Source organism: Rhinolophus hipposideros (assembly GCF_964194185.1).
Source record: "Rhinolophus hipposideros genome assembly, chromosome: 1".
NCBI lineage: Eukaryota > Metazoa > Chordata > Mammalia > Chiroptera > Rhinolophidae > Rhinolophus > Rhinolophus hipposideros.
The window spans coordinates 22264988-22285711 of record NC_138047.1 but is presented as its reverse complement, the minus strand read 5'-3'; the positions used below and the strand labels follow the sequence as shown (position 1 = coordinate 22285711).

General features: G+C 44.4%; 1 protein-coding gene across 3 annotated transcripts in view; it reads right to left on the bottom strand.

Annotated features, from left to right (window-relative positions):
* Window positions 1-20368, bottom strand: part of SEPHS1 (selenophosphate synthetase 1) — a 28082-nt gene extending 7714 nt beyond the window's left edge. Inside the window, exons 1-7 of one of the 3 annotated variants that reach the window (XM_081059320.1) lie at window positions 17799-20368; window positions 14744-15014; window positions 10553-10656; window positions 8455-8562; window positions 7398-7552; window positions 5541-5631; window positions 3176-3275 (exon numbers count right to left, since the gene is read on the bottom strand). In XM_081059320.1, the coding sequence (XP_080915446.1) occupies window positions 3176-3275; window positions 5541-5631; window positions 7398-7552; window positions 8455-8562; window positions 10553-10656; window positions 14744-14936 (751 nt within the window). In that variant the 5' untranslated portion in view covers window positions 14937-15014; window positions 17799-20368. Of the gene's footprint in view, window positions 1-3175; window positions 3276-5540; window positions 5632-7397; window positions 7553-8454; window positions 8563-10552; window positions 10657-14743; window positions 15015-16957; window positions 17243-17798 lie in introns of those variants that run through there. The other 2 variants (XM_081059321.1, XM_081059322.1) reach the window with 2 other exon arrangements.
* Window positions 20369-20724: the final 356 nt, after the last annotated feature.

Genomic DNA, 20724 nt, shown 5'->3' with positions numbered 1-20724 from the left:
ATAGCAAATTGGTAATTCAGTCATTCTTCCGCACTTATTTGCTGTGACTCTTTTATAAAGAATTTTTTAAAAATGTATGTGGTTCTCCCAAAATACAGTCCATACAAGAACAGTAAAAATATGTGGTTCGTTGTTTTTACTTATTCTCAGAATAAGCTGGTGCCCTAGCAACTTACAAAGGTGACCAGAAATGTTTTAATTATCACTATGAACTCACTTTTAGATACTTGATATACGACAAATGACTGGTTACTCTTCTTTTTAATACTCAAATTGTCTGCCCCCTCCAGTTTGACAAGTTATGTGAGGTGACAGGATCCCATTAGTTGTTGACAGCTCTTCCATTTCTTTCAGGAACAGGATGTCCCTGGCTTATCTTTTCTATTTCCTATCCCAGAGTTGGAATCAGTCATTTTCCCAAGGAGTCCTGGCATTTTTTAGTGGAAAATGGTAATTTTCACTTCTAGACACTAGAATTGATTCTAGACACTAGAATTGATCACTAATGGGTTATCACTGCTTCAAGGCCTTTTCAATAAGCTCAGAAATAAGCATTTTTAAAGAAAAAAATCCCGAGTTCATACCAATAATTCCAAAGATTACACTTTTTACTTAGCTTCTTTAATCTTATCTTTTCTCTTATTCTTAAAATCTTTGTTCCTAATTACATTCACATATTTGCTTTACCTTACTATACCGACATTCTCACAAACACAAACCCATTGAATACAATGAGATATTTTTCTGGGTTTTTGTCCTGAGGGTATACACTGAAAAAAACAGGCTCAAGGTGATTTCAAATAATTCTTCCCCATATGGTTTTGCCACTAAGTGGATCTATGTTAGGCAACTTTTTTTTATTTGGTTTGGATTTGTAAGGTGTGCTCTTTATTTTTTTAATTACAGAAAATTATATAAAACATTTCAAAGTCAAATTTATAAAACAATGTATGTTCAGAGAGGGCCTGCTTCCTTATTCCCTCTTACATGTAACAATTTTTATTAATGATTTATTTTTCCATTGCTTCTTTTTGAAAGTATAAAATACGCATTACTTCATATTCATATGAATACACAAAAGGTAGCATACTGTATATATGCTACTGTCCCTTGCTTTTTTCATTTGATCATATTCTAGAGACAGCTCCCTAGTAATAAAGATCTCTCATCTCTTTTATAGCTGTATAGTATTCTACTGTGTGCATGTGGATTAGCGAATTCAGCACCTGTTGATGGACATTTGGATTGTTTTCTTCTTCTGCAATAATAACCAGTGCTCCAATGAATGGCCCTGTACATGTCATTTCATATTTTGGCCACTGTAGCTTTGAGACAGAGTCACAGAAATGGGACTGCTCGGTCAAATAAATATACCCATAATTTTTGCTAGATATGACTAAATACTCCTCCAGAAGCATTCATTCTTTCATACTGTACCGCTACCAACAATGTATAAAAAAATACAGATGGGGGAATCTTAAATGCTCAAATATAAGCAAAATAGTAACTCATGGATAAAAGTAAATCCATTACAAATCACCTTTTCATTGTTAACCTACTTAATTTGAAGGACCAAAAAAGGGAAAAAGACTCCTTAAACAGTTCAAGTGGCACAGGAACAGAAACACAAAAGCCATGGTTGTAAGTGATAAGACATCTGAAGACAAAGAATTAAATAATTACTATTCAACTTTGGAATATATCCAAAGAAATATTCCTAGAATGCTGAAAAGACTTATGAAAAATCTGATCTCAAAATAAAGTGTTCAGAAGTGGTAAAAGGTAAATTAATTATGGGATATCTCTCTGGTAGAACACCTAGCCATTAAAAAGTATGTGTTCTCGAGTTATCTAATATAGAAAAAAAAATTTAGTAATGTTAAGCTAAATGAAAAAAGATTCCAAACACATATAAAATGTATGATAACCACAAGTTTAAAACATCGATAATCAAACAACAGTAAACCACCAACCTAACAGAAAAAACATCCTGGAAGAACACTTAAAAATATTCACAGAAGCTCTTTTGGGTGGTGGGACTACAGACAATGTTTTTGATCTCCTTTTTTCTTTTTCTAAAATCTTTTCTGTAATGGGTATGTGACTTGTTTTTACAGTAGAAAAATATATAGAATAAATGAGAAGAGAATATATATTAAAGAAAAAATTTAAATGTAGCTGTACCACTGTAAACTGTTGTAACAAACAGTCTGGAAAACACTTAGCACCGTCTATAAGGCTGAGGTAGGACAGACCTCACAGACATGCGCACCACAAGTCTGGGCCGAGCAGGTTCTCAGCGGGAATCCAAATGCTCAACAGCACTAGGCCAGAGCAGTCAGTCACGGAGTGGAAAATGACACAGCGGTGAAAATGAAAGTTACACACACTGGGCATTCTGCTCAGGGACACCAGCGGACAAAACAAGAAAGACAGACACATGTATGTTTCAATAAAGCAAAAAACGCAAAACGAATTTATTGCTTAAGGATACAAGTCTACATTGATAAAAACTTTTAAATGCATGAGAATAAACATTAGACTCAGAACAGTGGCTACCACCATGTGGGAACCCAGGAGCTGGGTGTGGGAGGGACAGCTGGGCTCCCAAGGCCACGTTCTGCACGCGGTTGCTGCCCTGCTGGTCCGTGAGCCCTGGACATGCTTTACTTTAGAACCGTATGGGCTGCTCTGTGCAGATGATTTGGAAACAAACGAGCATCTACCACGTAACTCCAAGAGGCAGGGGTTCTGTTTTGCTCAGTGTGGTGTCCCCAGCGCTTAGAGTGAAGGACACTACAGAGGATCATTAAACATGGACTGAACGTGTGAACTTCGTATACCGCGTGCTAGTCATTCTTTCTGGTGCTTCATGGACCTTCTCTTTTTAATAATCCTGTGACTACGATCCTGATTTTCCCCCTTTGGCCAAAAGGGGATACACAAGATATACATGCACATTTCATTCTCAAACCCAAATCTGTCTACAAGACAGTCTGCAGTCACTGGCCAAATCTGACCCAAGGTGGGCCTGCTCCTCCGGCTAAGAATCGTCTATTTTTTTTAACATAAAAAGAGATGTGGAGGAAAAACAACCCACCACAACTGAGACTGTCCGTGGCCAGCCCGGCCCGGAACGCTGCCCACCTTCCTGTCCCGACGCCTGCCGACGTACCTGTCCTGTTGAGCCGCGCCATGTTCATCATGGCCTCCTGGTATGCCAACTCCACGTCTTCCTGGGTGACCACGAGTTTAATTTTATTCCATTTTTCAGGCTAGTAATAGGAACACAGGTGAGGGGGAAAGGAGGGAAAAGATGTGATTAATCTTCACTCCAAACCATTGAAAGAAAAGGTCTATGTTTCCTTAGTCATATGGGGAGTTTTATTAGGTTGGTACAAAAGTAATTGCGGTGTAAAAGGTCAAAAATAAATACAAACACTGCAATTATTTTTCCACCAACCTAATTTTTATCTAATTTTGTAAGCAACATTAAGTTTTCTATCTTTCTTCCCCATGACTATCATTTTAGGTGTCCACTAGACATATTATCATGGTGTCTTTTGTGCTTTCAACCCACACTACTGTGGTCAAATACCGCGATTTACTGGATGCGTAAAGCCAGACGGCCCCATGGCCGCAGTGCGCAGGCCGTAAGAGGAGCTCCCACTGGTGCACGTCTCCTCTGTGGTACAGCATAAATCACATCTGAGTAGTTTGGAACGTCCTTTGGCTCTCCTCCCCATCGCCCCTATGAAACCAATGGCCTTCATTTTTCATATAATTCTGCTGTTACTGACTTTACCTGAGTTGTGGATCAAGTCATCCCGATGGACACATGAATGTGAAAGGAACTTGGATTGCATGCATGTGCACCGGGGACCGCCAGAGTGACCACAAAGGTGTCATAAAAGTAAGAAGAAAGTGTTTCCCTTTTTCCTCAGTCTGATTTTCAAAGAAGCGAGCATCACGATTATGGGTTCTTGACATACTGTCATCATGGAACACTAATGCCATCACTCATGCATGCATCCACTGATGTTTTAGTAATACCCAACCATCCACCACTCAATGCGGTAATTTAAGTCTGTGTGTTCCTCCCGTACCCTACTGCCCCCCCATCTCGCCCCCAGAAGTAACAACTATTCTGAAGTTTAGACTCATCATTCCCCTGACTTTCAAAAACTAGTGTTCTCAGACATATAGATGCCTAAACAATATGTTCTTTGGTTGCTTCTGACTTTTACAGAAAGGGTATTGTGCTATTACATAGTCACTGAAACTTGCTTTTTTTCAATTCTGAACATTTTTAAAAAACTGATAAAAAAAAAAAAAGGCAAAGGAGGTGTCGAGTTGGAGGTAGGACGACAGAAGGATCCTAGATCCTTCGTCTTTGATGCACCTTTGCCTCACCTGCCTCCCACTCTCTTGCTAAACGATTCAGACCTGGGCATCTGTACTGCAGAGCAACTCTGGATTCCTGCCCTGTCATGGCCTTCCCGTCAGACTTACAGAGGATCATGCCTAACGGGAAATTACCCCACCATCACGGGGGGAGAAGGGAAAGAGAACTGAAGACTACGGCAGCCTTAGAGATTTACTCTGCTCTGCTATATCAAGCTAACATACACTTGGTTGATGAGTAACGTAAAATTATTCTTCTTTTTCAACTGTTTATCAAGACTGGTAGTTTTAGATGACAGTTGCAGAAATTAAAAGCACCAAGATATGTGAAATATACCACAATCATATTAACTTTTGAGTTGTCATGGCAGTGAGAAAAATCTTAAATGAAGTATGATTATAGCTCAGTGGAAGAGTGATTTGGGATAAATATCTTTATATTCTAGATGCTTTCTCCACGAGGCAATTGTTTATCAAAATGTTCTGAGTTACTAATTAATTTAGAAAAACAAAACAACAAAAACAGCCAAAAACCTCATGACTAGAATAATTTAAACTATCGGTAACCCTGGCCTTCTTTATCCCCAAGCACCACACATTTCTACACATTCTCCTCCATATTATTTTTTAGTGATGTTTAAGATATCAAAGATAAAGCTATCTCAACACCAAATAAACCAAATTCACTGTCTCCCAAATTCTCATAGAGCTTCTGTGAAGCCCCAAGCTGGAGCTTACCTACTTTAACCATTCAATACATGAAACTCTGATTTAATAAAAGAACATGGACAATTCCTAGGATTTCTATGAGGACATGACTTATACTAAACTCCCTGGCACTGGAAATAAAGCTCATTTTTAGAAGACAGCTGATGACATTAAGAGCATCCAGACCTGACACATGTCAGAACACGTCCCAGGGGCCAGGCTTCCTGTATGAACAGAGGCAGCGCTTACTTCAGCAGGAGGTATACCTTCTAGGGAAAGCATACTCCAGCACTAGCAGACAAAAGAGATACTCACTTGGCCTGATGTGTAAACGAATGCCCTTCTCTCCAAACCCCCCACTGAAAACTATGACAACCCTGAGAATCCCTGTGGAGCTCTCCCCCCACACGGCAGGCAGGGTCACTCACAATATCCAGCCACTGGTGCACGGCCACGGCCACTTGCGTCCCCAGGGGCTTCGTCAGCACAAGCACGTCCCCAGGCACTGCGTTATCTGGCCTGAAGCAAAGAATCAGGGCAAGGTCTGGTCAAATTAACCATCAGTTACACGTATCAGTCAAACAGGAGAAAGAAAAGGCTGCTAAAAACATATTTGCATTTGCGAACGCTTAAATTTAAGCTAATTGCCACCAGGAACTAGAGCTTTGCAACTTGCTACTAGAGGCTGCTACTACTGGAACAAAATCACTCAAAGAGGACTGAAGCGCCCACCCACCGGTTACCTACTAGTCCACCCCCACCCCCAAAAGTTTACAAAGAAGCAAATCACTCAGCCTCCACAGGCAGAGGCCTCATCAGGCCCTGATTCCACCACGCTGGCTCATATGCCATTTTCAGTACAGACCCACCATGCTTCTGAGGCAAGAGACTTCCGAAACAGATTGTTTCTCAGGCTGTGCAATTTGGCTCAAGTCTGTGGGTCTCCTGTTTTGGTGATTTCAGCAATGTTTCAAACTCTGACTGACCAATACTAAGTTTCCCACTTGGCACTCAGCGTACGGAATGAAGACAGGAAGGGAAACTGGTGACGCGGGATGATGGGTGAGGGGCCACACTGGGCAGCCTTTTCTACCTTTTGAATTCTGAGCCTTGTGAAGACGGTACCCATAGCTACCTATTCGCGAACTAGGAGAAACAAATGGGGTTTCTGCTTCCTTCAGAAAATAATCAGAGTGGCTTTCCTTAACAAGTTGACATCAAATGTGGAAAGTGATAACTTGTGTTAAGAGAAACTGCTCCAAAGATCTAGAAATGGCCAAAAGCACGTAAAAGCTGCTCAATATCATTAGCCACCAGGGAAATGCCAAGCAAACCACAGTGAGGTATCACCTCAACCCACTAGGATGGCTGTTACCAGAAAACCAGGACCACAAATACTGGAGAGAATGTGGAGACATTGGAGCTCTCCTCCATTGCTGTTGGTTAAACAGTCACCACGTGACCCCGTATTTCTTAGGTATATACCCGAGAGAAGAAAGACCTGCGTCCACAAAAGCTTGCACACGAATGGTCACAGCAGCATCGTTCACAACAGGTGGAAATAACCCAAAGGTCCACCCCCTATCAATAGATAAACTGTGATGTGTCCGTACGATGGGACATTAGCCAGCCATAAAAAGGAATGAACTACCATTCGTGCCACAACATGGAGAATCCTTGAAAGCATTATGCTCAGTAGAAGAAGCCAGACACAAAACGTCACATATTGTATGATTCCATGTATATGAAATGCCTAGAATTGGCAAATCCACAGACAGAAAATACACTAGTGCTTTCCAGGCGATTGGGAGTGACTGCTTATGGATACAGGCCTTGTTTGGAGGGGTGAGTGGGCTACTCTGGAATTGGATCGTGGTGATGGTTGCACAACCTTGTGAATACAAAAATACCCAACAAGTTGTATATTTTAAAATGTTGGATTTTATGTTATGTAAAACTTTGTTATGTGAATTATACTTCAATAAATATAAAAATTTTAAAAAACAGGAAGAAAATACTGATACATGCCGCAAAATGGAAGAACCTTAAAAATATTCTGCTAATATTATGTAAAGTGACAGATGCCAGAATGGGGAGTGACAGCTGCAGAGGACAGGGTTTCTTACTGGGCTGAGGAAAATGTTCTAAAACTCTGTGAACATACCAAAGACCACTGAATGGTACCCTTTCAATGGGTGAGTTTTATGGCATGCGCATTTTATCTCAATGCATCTAAGGAAAAGAAAGAGAAGTGGGCCAGGGGACATGGAACAGCAGCGACTTACATGATGAATTCGTTGGGCTGGCAGACAGTCGTAGCCACTCCTCCCAAGACAACCCAGGGGTTCAGCACTGTCTGGCCGCCCGTCACAGACGTCCCCGCCTCCTCGGCCGCATCCTTAAAGCCCTGTATAATGAGCGGCATCACTTTATCCCTTTCCTAGGGTGCAAAAGGACACAAATTAAAGTCACGTAATTCTGCTCAAAACTGAGAAAATAATCTACACGTGTCGTTATAAAAAAGGATCATAAAACCCTAAAGGAAGTCCTGAAAGTTTACAGGCCCAGGCAGGAAGAAAGGAGGAGGAAATAGTTCACATTTTAACCATTTTATCAAAAGCTGAAAGATATTCTAGGTTACAAGGTGAATGAAGCCCAGACAACAAAGAAATAAAAACTGGAATGTAGTCCACTGGGTGCACAAAGCTGCCCCAAATCTGACCAGCTCTTAATTTAAATGGTCCTTAAGAACTCCCGAGACTTGTTTACTACACACCCACATGCCCTCCCTCTATGCGCAACTGATGGCCCAAGCTCACATTGTGCAGGCAGAAAAGGGCCTAGTGAAAATTCTCCTTTCTGTGACACAGGGCAAGCTTCTTGTGGGGGGACAAAAACAAAAAATTTTCAAAAATAATCTACATGAGGCGCCAGTAGCAAGGCCACAGACACTGCCAGGTAAGCATGGGAACACACGTGACACCTTAGTCACCCAACCAGCACCCAAGGGGAAGGGTGCCAGGCCCCTGGCGCCCATGTGCCCTGGGTCTGTAGGCTAGCCCAGGCCACAGGGCTGGCATGGAGGTGCTATTACTGTGGCCTACACTTTACTAAAACAAACATAAATGTCTTGGCTTCAGTCTATACAGAAGAGAGAAAGGGAAGCAGGCGGTGGAAATGAAAATTTTAATTCACTGACAACTGCCAAAAAGTGGAGAGCCAGACAAAATATGGAAGCCATGCAGCCTGGGCTCCTCACTTTACAGTTGGGAAAAGAAGGGTTGACAAGTCAAGTGACGTGACCAAGACAACAGACAAGCAGCTGGCCCATCTCCTACTTACCCTGTCGGTCATTTTATTACTGATTCCAAGGAGCATCAGCATATTGTCACATTCTGTGACCCCCATGGCATAGAGGTCACTGAGGACATTGGCACAGGCTATCCTACCCTGGAAGAAAGGGGAGACGTGAGAAAGAACAGGGGGACTTTCCATGTGTAGAAACAAAGAGCGAGCCCATACAACTCCTCCCATAACTTAGGGACTTTCCAGGAATGGCAGCTGCTGGAATGGGGTCCTCAGTTTCTGTGATTTGCAGACTAGTTACCTTTCCTTAATCGCAGAACCACTAGGCCATTCTCTCTCAGATATTCCTGTTACCACCACCTATTCTTTCTCACACAGATCAAACAATTTCCTTGTTTTTTCACATTCTAAATATTGGGAGAAGTCTGAAGTTTATTTAGATGGGGAACGGGGAGTGGGGGTGGAGAGGTGGGGGGTTTGTCAGGGAGAGCAAGGTTGGAGCTGGTCGTCTGGAAGGAAGAGCTACAGAGTGAAGACACCTGAAGCAACTGTCCTAAAGCAAACTTGGAAACAGCCACTTATCCTAAACAGACTCTAACAAAATGTGGACTTATTGGTTATAAGGAAGATAGTTTTTATACACTTGAAGAAATTTTTGTAGCTTCTTTTCAAGGCTATAGAAGATAAACAGAAAAATCATCTTGAATAAAAAAGAAAATAATAGAAGAAATAAAACACATCTAGGCCAGAAGTCAGATTGATTTCTAAGAAAAACAGAAGTATTTCCCAGTAAACTACCTGATTCTATCAAAGAACTTTAAAAGAATATTCAACAGAAATGTGGTAATACAGATTTTTCTTATCGCCATTGGAGGTCTTTTTAATATAAGTTACCATTATCTGGACAGTAAAGGAGAATATGACAAATTTTCCTTCTGACACAGGGTAATCACACTCCCAAGTATTATCATTTTCAGTGGTTGTTTTTTGCTTGTTTAGGTTTTTTTTATGACTTCCTGGCAGACTGGCAGTGAGCTCAGTAGTCTTCTGTGTCTCATTTTCAACAGTAATGAGGCAATAGGTGGTTTGCAACTCAGAGGTGCCAATCACTGGTGAGGGCTGCAGCACTGATTGGTTAGGGCTGCCCCTTGTTCTGGGGCAGTAAAGCATCTCAGATGCTTTTAAGAGATGCTGGAAACAGAAGGACTTCCTGTTTTAGCCCTTTGCCACCTGGTCAGGTGGGACATACCTCAGTCACTACAGAGCACTGCTCTAGGGAGAACAGATGGATGTGCAGAGGGAAAACAGGTTTCTAGTCACCTGTGTGCTTGTCACCAGCACCTGAGAGGCAAACAACCCACACCGACCCCAATTCAGCTGCCTCATGGCCCAAGTGCCTATGTGTGTGGCTTGATCTCAGTGCCCTTGGCACACAGGAAGAAGCGCTAGTATTTTCTAATAACAGAATGTTCCCAATCTCTTTGTCAGCTCCTCTTGGTTGGTAGGATGGAAGGTTAAAGCTGGCGAAATCAAAGGGTTGTGGCCGCACCATGCGATGAACAGTTAGGAAATACATGTAAGCCGAGCATGACCCGTAGCTAGGAACTTCAATCCAGCAATTGAGATACATTTTTCTACATTAGTGAGTATAAAACATAGCTGGGAGTGAGGGGAGGGGCCACAATCAGAATGGCCAAAAAGTTTCATGGTGATGAGATGCTCAGCTCTCTATTTCTGGAAGGAAACATCTAGGATCAGACCTATTATAGGGTATGGTAACATCTCTGGCCTGAAACACGGAGTGAGGAGTTTACAAATGTCAAAGAAAGAACTACGCACACACCAGTCAGGAGACACTGTTGGGAGACAGCAAGTATTCTTGCACAGACACACACTCAGGTACAAGCAGCATGGCGACTGCGGCTAACTGCTCATGAGCAGTACCAAGTGTGAGCAGGAAATAGACCCAATGGGGTGCAACTATGGGAGTCAGGGCAGCGGGGGGGGGGGATGAGAACAATTTGGGTATAAAAACAAGAAAACACACACACACACACACACACACACACACAGCCACAAACCAAAACCAAACAAACAGCAGTTCCAGATGTTAAATCACATGGTTCAAACTTACCATCATGTAGGGGTCATCGACAATAGGATAAATGTAATCGGTGGTTTGAACCAAGGAAAGACCGCCATGCCTCAAAGGAATGACACAAGTATCCATCCCAATGCCTGCAAAGAGGGAAGTCAGCATCATCCACACAGCAACAGGAAATGCCATTTCATCTGATGCCACCAGTGTTCTGAAGAGGAAGACTTTTGTATGAGACGCTTATGGAACACTACATGCTGCCACTACAGCAATGTGTTTCCTATCAAGAAGCATCACTGAAATAAATGTGAAACATAACTAGCTTACAATAGAAAATAGGAGTAAAATTTGTTTGTCATGAAGACTCAAGTTCATGGTATAATTTTCAGCCCTTACCAATGCCTTGAATAGAAACTTTCCTTTGTATTACTATATCACGTGACTAGCACCACAGAGAATTTCTTTAAAGATGAGAATTGCATACATAGAACTTGGATTGTTTTTTCTATAGTTCATTTGAGTTTATTATTATGTTTTCCCAACAGAAAATTTGTAAAATGTTTTACACTCATAAAATGCTATTATTAGACCTCCACATTTTAATCAAAAATGAAAATGACAGTTTAAAAAAAAAACAAAAGAAAAAGGAAGACAAAGCCATAACAGGGATTCATCGTTTCCAACCAAACATGTACTTAAACACGATGGCACCTACGTGACTTGTCTTTTGTATAGGTTCCCCACAAGCATTTTTTAAGAGGAAGCCTTAAAATTGCATGTTATTCCCCTTGTAAAAACTTATGTCATGTTTACTAACCTATAATATGAATGGGGGGAAAATGTGCTAAACAAGTCTATTTTAAACAAGTCTATTGGAAATATTTTAATGTATTAAATTTAATGTATTAAAATTGTTGCTAAACAATAGGAAAATACAGATAACTGATTGGCTAATTAGAAGTAATTGTATTTCCCTGAAATCAGTTTAGAAACAGTCAAGACTCGCTCTTCTACGCTACAATTCTTTAAAAATCACCTATCAGGCAGATATTTTGCAGATTCACATTGGCATTCCCACCAGGTAGGCTGAACAATGCTTTCCTGCACCTCTCTCAAAAGGGTGCTTCTTGCACTCTGACGAAGTATTTCAACCGTGCAGCCCATCGGCCAAAGGCAGAGAGAAAGTCAGCATGGAGTACAAAAAGAAGGGGGTGCTACCCAGAATTCCAAAGGAAACAAGCATCAATCACCTTGAATCCCATGAAAGGAGGACGTGCATCTCTATATCTTGCATGACTGCTGTGGCACAACTATCAGGACCACGATAGCAACATACCCGACAGAGCCTGGGCACAGGGGAACCTTATTTCCCCAGGTCTTGGTCCATTATTATTCATGCAAAAATCAAATCAAATGGAATACAAAGTCCCAGACTCTGTGAAGACAGGCTGGTTTCTTTTCACCATACCAGATGGCAAGCTCTTCGTGGAAGACCCGGTTAGGAAATGGAGAGTTTAGTTTCAGAATGGCAAGTCTCACAAATCTGTGACATGTTTACCACTGATCGGTTTTCACATGTATGAGACGAGAATGTGTATGAGGTTTCATCTAAACGTGTATATGTGCAGCCTCTCAGGAATTTCACCTAACAATTGCTCATTAGCCCTTACTTTAGTAAGTAGAAATAGGGCAAGAGTCACATTTAACTCATATTGATTCTCCCTAAATTGATCATTCTAACTGGTTATCCAAGTATATGACCATTCACTTTGGAAAGTAGTGAAATGTAGTTCTTTCAGGTTTTCGTGTCAACTACAGGACTACTGAAAGAGACACTAAAAATAGCTGCTAAATTTTAGCTTTAGATGTTTCTAATTTGGGTAATCTTAAATCTGAATCACGTACATTTAATATGTAAAGCATTTAATTTCTATTTATACCCAGCATCAGAGCATCTTAATTGATGACTCTTGAGCTGAAAAGAAGCTCCCATCATCCACATTTCCTTTCATAAGCCATTAGCTACACGTGGTTATGGAGCATGTGAAATGTGTCTATTCCAAATACAGATTTACACTGGAAGTGTAAAATACCAGGTTTTACACACTTAGTATCCAAAACCCAAATCTCATTAGTGATATTTTATGTTAATAATGTGTTGAAATAATATTTTTATACATGGTTAAATGAAACATATCACAATTAATTTTACCTGATTCTATTTTTTAAAAATATGACTACTAGAAAATTTCAAATTACACATGTGGCTTACATATTTGTTTTGGACAGCGCTGGTGTATAGTGATTGGTTTACGAATCACTTCTAAATTTCAAAGGAGGAAGAGAAAGTGGGTGAGTCTGAAATGGGCCATGGGCCTGAAAAAAGTTGAGTGTCAAGTTGAAAGAAGGATAGTCCAGGTACAGGACAAGTGGGGAAAAAGGGAAACGCCAGCGTGGAGGAAGCTTCGAGTACCAGTCTGAGCACTGCATGTTCAATTACCAGTGGGTGATGGGGAATTCTAGGTTTCCAGAAACACTGAAACCATCTACCCAGAAAACCCGAATGTTCATACCACCACCACTGCCAGCAACGACCAGTACTTGATACCCCTGAAGTAGCAGGCCATAGGCACACCAGGTTCTAAGACACACTTATTTTAACATTCCTTTTTTTTTTTTTCAGTTTCAGGTGTTAACATTCCTTTAGTTAGAATACACTTAATAAGCATGTGTATATTAACAACCGTATGATTCATTCTTCAATTAATACCATCTTAGAATCCAGGAAATGTGACACTGTTAGAAAAAAATTTAAAAGCACATAAGTACATTTGTGTGTATACCTGTATAAATGTGTCTATACACATTTGTATATGTATGTGGGTACATATACACATGGTGCATATACATCCTTAAATAATTTCTGGTACAGCAATTTACAAAGTATTATTGTCCCATTGTACAGATCAGGAAACAGGCTCAGGAGGGTTAAGAAGATGCACAGAGTGACATTAGTGTGTATACCACTTCTCTACATGGCTTTAATTCTATGTTTCCTCCAGCATCCTTTTGCTTGTAACCTGGGGTCCATCGCTACCCCCAGAGAATGCCATGAATGCAAAATTTTGTGGATTTTTCTGGGAAAGCACAACAAATTTCATTTACTTCTCAAAAGCCATTTGTGACCAGATTTATTTTCCTTTGAGTTCTTACATCCGCTTTTTCCTGCCTCTACTCTTGCTGTCGACATCTGTCCCTTTTTGCCACTGCTAAGAGTTATAGCTGATGCAGCCCCTCTCCTCACTTTGAACACGTTTGCACTTAGAATCCTGATGACAAACTTTCCTCTTGCCCAAACAAAGCAACTCAGCTTTTACCTGCTTTATATATAAGTGAAGAAAGGAGTACCCTGGGTTCACAACCAATGTTGTAAGAGAGAACTTTACAAGAAAATAACAGGTGAAAATAAATGAAATAAAAACCTTACATAAGAAAGCTGATCCCGTCATACTGTGACTATAAAACATCCAGATTCCTAGAACACATGCCAAACATGCAAAAAGCAAAGTGATCACAGTCTTGCATCACATACTTAAGAAATCACACAATATCCCAATAGCTTAGAATTTCTTTCTAAATCCTATATTTGGGAAAAGGCAAACTACTAATGACATCAGGAATTCAATTCCAGATGACATCCTGGGGTCAAGTACAGATTCAGTTCCATCTTCTTCCCTTCTTTGTCTGAAGCAGTTTTCTTCTCCCTCCTCACCACAGGACCTTGGGACCCCAAATCACCCCTGCCACAAACCAATCACTGCTGTCAATGCACTGAACAATGATGCTTAAGCACCGCCTTTTCTAAGGCAATGAAGAGAATGCAAGCATTTTAAGGAAAATTTTAAGATAAAGGCATAAAGGAGTTTCTTCTTAATCCTTAGCTAACCAGAAAATACAATTTAATAAAAAATGCTTTTACTATAATTGTCTGAATCCTGTACCTAATAGTACAAAAATAGTGTGAGCACACTTCTTGATCTCAAGTACTTCCTCCAAGTAAGTTACAATAATGTAACAGTTACCATTGCTTTGTTCTTTGAATCCTTATTACAGAATTTTTTTTTTTTTTAAAGGCAACAGGGAGGAGAGAAATCAGGTTTTTGACTCATTGACTACACTGCAGACAAGATGCTTTTACTCAGGTAAGAGAAACAACGGTTCACATACCAAGCCTTGGCATAACTGCTCCCAGAAATTGCTCATCTTCTTGGAAGTGGTTCTCTTGTAAGGATTCCAGCAATTTCTGCAGGACATCTTGGGGCACTTTGCAGCCAGTGCCCTTCAGTTCAGTGAATCTGGTTAGCCGGAAGCTCTTGTCCAATTCATAACTTTCCGGGTTAAAGGACTCCCGTGTAGACATGGTTCTCGGGACGCACACACCTCACAGCTGGGCTTCTCCCCTCCCTCTCTTAGTCAGCTGGTTTCTTTACAGATTCACCTGGGTTATCACCAAAACACAAAGACACCATTAGACAAATTCTCACCAGTACCTGCCAAGAATCAAATGAATACCTGAAAATGTAAAGTAAATGTGAAAAGGGCTGAAATCAACGAGACCACTGGGAGACAGTGATTTGGGGCCACAGGAGTCCGTGCCAGTGATGCATAAACCAGAGTAAGTTATTTTTAAAAAGTGACTATGCCATCACAGACATGTTCTACAGAAGATCTGATGTCTGTGTTATAATTGTGGCTCCGAGGGGCAGCAAGGAAGATCTCCTCTGAAGAAGGAACTATGGGCCAGTGGATACAGTGTCATCTTGAACAGTAAGTCCCAAAGGTTATTCTAGTGGGCAGCATGATGAGCCAGTCATTTCATCTGTCAACTCAGAAGCGCTATGATTTAGAAATTAAACGTCCTGGCTCAAGTGACTTTTCTAGAAAACTTTTCTGATATCTTTTGCGCTCTCACTTAGAAAAATAAAACGCCTGCTGGATACTTTGTGGGAAAAGGATGTTGATGGAAATGCATTTGATGAAATTCTTCATGATGCTAAATTCAATTTTAGGAAAACATGTTTTTACTCTGAGCCAGAAGTACACAACATGACCCATAATAGGAAGTCTTACTAAAGAAAAGAACTTGAAAACTGGCATGGCTGTGTAACACAGCAAGGTTCATTCTATTCAAGAGAGTGATGGAAAAGTTCTCCGATGTTTTAATGCAGTGCTAGTTCCTAGAAAGCAAACATCCCGCCCAACAAACTCGTACACACACATCATTCACAAAATATGCTACTGCTCATTACCATTTCACTGCAGAACTAAAATGATAAATTAAGCTGTACTAAATCACTAGCATTTATGGTACTTGGTACCACTGGAACTTTCTGAAACAAGTACTTCTGAATTTGAAACCTTTGGGGCTTCACCAAAAAATCAGTATGTGCTCCAAGGGTTCACAAACATCCAGGTTGGCACTGAATTATACACACCCCAAGTTTTAGGGTCGGTTGCCCTTATAAAATTTATGATCAAGCACGTACTTCCCATTTATAGAGTCTTCAATCTCCTGGGAAGGACATCACTGATAAAAAAAAAAAAAATCCCACAAAGCCGGAGTTTGGGCGGTAATCCAAACCATCTTTACAAAAACATGTTTGGGGTGAGCAATGATTTTGGTTTGAAAGCTACAAATGTGCAGGAGTAAACTTTCCAACATTCCAAGAAAACAACCTGTCCTGAGAGGGCGGCAGGAGAGCAAAGCAAGCAAGTAACCAAGATGGGAATTCTGAAGCCATTTTAGAGTTAGGAAAAGTCCCACAGCGCTGACTTGGAAGGGTTTGAAACAAAATACAACAGTCCTTTCCTCTCAAAACGCCTCACATTTAACACCGCCTCACTTCTACCAGGAAAAAAAAAAACCCAACTCAGGAGGTATCCAGGTATTTCCCTACCTCCAATCCCTATCCCAAAAAAGAAAAAGGCAGGGATAGGAATTTGGAATAGGGGACCAACTTCCTTTTAAAGATCCTTTATATCTTCCCGGATTTCTCAGGGGAAAAAAGTGTAAAACACCACAAGTTCAGAAAACACTCCGGAGTTTCAAAATTCCAAATGGAACGAGGGACACGCATCACACACTCGTATCCGACCATTAAAGAAATAAATCCCTGCATTTTGCGGAGGAGATGAGGAAGGGGGGGGGAGGGAACGAGCAATTAATGGGGGCGCAAGTACACGTGTGCTTGTGCACAATAAAAGGCGGTCAACTCCAGCCCCAAGCCGCCTGTTTACACCTTTAAAACAATGACCGGAATATTGAAAGACAACGGTTAACCCTGTCCTTCTCCGCCACGTTTCAACTTTCCGACGAGACGGCCCAGCGGCTGCACGGCGGGGCCGCGCGGTACGTGGGGGGGCGCCGCGGCCGGTACCTACCTGCCCCCAGCCCCTAGCCCAGGACGGCCACAGCGGGGGCACACGCGCGGGGGCGGCGGCCGGGCGCCCGCCAGGAAGCGCACGTCGGGGCCGCCGGAGCGCGGGGCACGCAGCTCGGGGACTCCGTAAGTCTCAGGCGGCCGCCCTCACGGGCCCGTGGCGCCCGGGGTCTTTGTGCGGCGCGGCGGGCCGGCCGCGGCCGGGGGAGGCAGCGCGGCGCCGCTGGCCGGGCCATGCCCGCCGGCCGGCCGGTCCTCCCCGCAGCGGCGACGGCGGGAACCGCGCGCGGCCCACGCGGCGGGAGGGAGCCAGGCGCGCACGGCCCAGCGGCCGCGGCGGGGCGAGCGCGAGCGCGACGAGAGCCCGGCGCGCAGGCCGGCGGGGCCTGGGCCTCCGGGTTCCGGCGGCGACCGCGGGCCGGAGGGCGCGCGCGGGGGGCGGGGAGAGCCGGCCGGCGCCGCGCCCGGGGGACCCGCCGGGGTTGTCCCGCCGCGCGCGCGGGCCGCAGCCGCGCAAAAATGTCGGCGGGCGAAAAAATTAACCCCTGCGTCGCCGCCGCCGCCCTCCCCCTCCTCTCCTCCCCCGCCCTCGCTCCCTCCCTCCTTCCCCGGCCCCGCGCGGCGGCGGCGGCGGCGGCGCGGGCGGTGCTTCTTTTTTAAAGCGGCCCCACCAAGCCCTGGCTCGGCCCCTCTGCAGGCAGCGCCGGCGCGCGCCGGCCGTGCACAGCTCCCGGCGGCCCGGGCGGCCCGGAGGGGGATCTGCACGGCCGCTCGGGGCCTGCGGACCGATATTCCCCTTTAAGCCTGGTGTCGCGCCCCCCCTCCCCGAGCCGGGCGCTTACCGGTGCGCTTTGCGCCCTCCGCCTCCTCCCGAAAACGGGCCGCCGCCGCTCCCACAATGCACCGGGCGCGCCGGGCTCCCTTAAGCGTCACCTGAATAAAAATGCCGCTCCCGGCGGCGGCGCGGAGGGCGGGAGGGCCCGGGCCGCGCTGGGCGCCGCGGGGACTCGGCCCGGCTCGGCGGGCCCCTGCGGGGAAGCGGGCCGCCGCGCTCCGCCGTGCGCCGCGGCGAGGGGCCTTTAAGGGCCGGCCACCTCCCTTTAAGAGGCGGCGGGCCGCGGCCGGAGCGGCTCGGTGGCTGCGTGCGGCCCGGGAAGGGGGCGGGGGCGCCGTGCAGGCCGGAGCGCGGCAATGATTGGTCTCGGGGGAGGGGTGGGGGGTTGCAGAGCCGTGGAGCGGTGGCATCCGTTGCATGATGCAAAAAGGATTGATTTCAAAAGTTGCGAGCTGCATTGGCAGCAGCCTTTGGCGCCCGGGCCACCTCCTTTGCCTCGACCGGCTGGAAGGGCCCGGAATGTTTTCCAAAACCCGGCCGGGCTCAGCCGCGCCACGCTTTGCGGGACGCTGGAGCGGCTCCCCGCGCGCGCCCGGCGTGTCGTGCTGGAAGACAATGACCGTGGAGACAACTTGAAAAAGTGGGAGCAGGGAAAAAGATAACCACAGCTAACGTGAAAGATTTAAAATGACAAACGGCGCGTTTTATGAGGAATGACTTCATCGCCTCTCCCCTTCTATTGTTTAGTCTGGCTCGGGAGTTAACAGGAGCCTTCGTGAACGTGCAAGCATCCTGCAAAGTTTCTCGAGCGTTTATAATACGCTTGGTAGGAAGTCAGGGTTTAATGTTCCTCGGTTACATTGTTCGCTCTTCACACGTCCAAGTAAACATGGCAGCCTCATACTGTCCGTGTGTGAATTAGCAAGAGGTAGCAGAGCTTCGGCTTGCGAAGTGAACTTTTTTCAGGTTTTCAACTTTCTAATGCATTGCTTAGGAAGAAAAAAAAAAAAGCATAGTGGTTTCAGACCACATCCCTTAGGCCCTCCCTTAAAACCGAGGAGTGTGGAGGACCAAACTAATAGAGCGGTTCAGCACTCTCCGAATGCATTTTGGGGCAGGGGTGTTTGGGGTACCCGTAAGGTGCTTTACGTTGCGCGTCAGGTTTGCAGGCGACGCAGATGCACTTTTCATTCTTAAAATTTGTGCTTGAAACGCCCAGCGGTTTCATCTAGGCGAAGATGCAGAAGTGTTGCAACCTGGAAAACCTGGCTGATGCAGGCTCCTCCTCTCTTTTGTGTCCTTTCTCTGTACCCCTACAGTAAGTTAAAAATGAACATAGTAGCCTGAATTCTTTGATGTGATGTGATGGATATTTGTACGAATGGCACACCCCTGTAGTTGACAAACCTAGATTAGCCTCAAAATCACCAGGGAAGGCACAGGTACACGCAATCCCCAGGCAACGTTTCCGACCTCCCGTATCAGGGCAGGAAGATACAGATACCTTTCTTCTCCTCGCCCCCCTCCCTTTTTATATTGGTTTTGTGGGGTTTTGGTTTTGTTTGGATTTTCACAAAAAACGTCACGACTAGGAAAAAGTTTGGGAATTAGGGAAGGTGACACGAGAGGTGAGTAGGGCCCTATGTGAAGACGTGGGTGTCGTGCTGAGGATTTGGGTATTTTGCGTCAGTCAGCAGAGTCAATCAGATTTGGTTTTTTTTACAAGTTTAGTTTGTAAAAAGGCTGGGCCACATTTCTAGTGAGAAGATAATTGTGTTAGTCAAGCATAGAGTCGAGGATTTTTGAACTGAAGCAGCAGAAATGCAGACGAGGGAGAGGATTTAGTGTGTGGTTGGAGAAAGAAGCTTAAGATGACCCCCAGATATACAGTTTTGGGGGACTGTGTGGGTAGTGATGCTACTAATTGAAATAGGAACTATTGGAAGTCACACGTTTTGGGGTGAGTTCAGCTTTTGAAATGTTAAATTTCAGGTGCCTGTCAGATAGGCTGGGCTGGAGGCAATTGGTAAAACCAGGTTTGGTTCTTGGGGTGGGGGTGGGCTCTGTTTTTGAGATACAAATGTGGGTCCATCAGCATGCAAATGGAGTTTGAAGCCTCGGAAAGATGTGAGATTAACCAGGAGAGAAAGTTCCGGGGGGGAAAAAAGTGTGAGACCTTGGACAGATCCCCGCGGCGCTCCCTAATGGAATGGCTGGCCGAGCAGGAGGCTGATCCCTGCTGAGTCTGCAAGAGGCTAGCCACCTCAAAACCAGCTCAGCCAGCTCCCGTGGTTGGAGCCAGCAGCTCCGAAACACTTGAGTCAAATTCTCCTGAGCAGAGGCTGTAGACTAAGCCACAGACACCTCAATTCACCTGGAGCCAGTGTCTACAACCGTGGGGTCAGATAATCCACCAGATCTTCCCTGCCTTCCTTTGTCCTAACTGTAGACTTCTCTCTGTCCCCCCTCCCCGCGCCGGCCTTGATTACAACTAGGCTTTTCTGGCAGCTCCAAAATCCTAAAATATGTATTCCTAATGTTTGTTATTCTCTACAGCGTCTAAGCCACACTTTATTGACCTCAGTAGCAGATACCTCAAGAAAACAATGGGTGCCCTCAGAGAAAACCTTCCAGCTGTCCCACTCTGTGCCACCCCACCCTCTCTGACCGTCAGGTCCAGAGTCACAGAGAGAGGACAAGGCTGGCCCGTGCTGCGCTCCAGCTGCCACCCCGCCCACAACAGCGAACTCTTCTTGAGGACTTACTACAAACGCCCCTTACAGAGTGTTTTCTGAACATCATCTCAGAAGTCTCCCAGCAGCCTCAGGAGGTAGGCACGTACGATTATGGATGTTTCCTTTCATGCTGGAGGGAACTAGGGGTCCGAACAATTGACTAACTTACCCAGGGTTACTGTCTTACTTTGGGTTCCT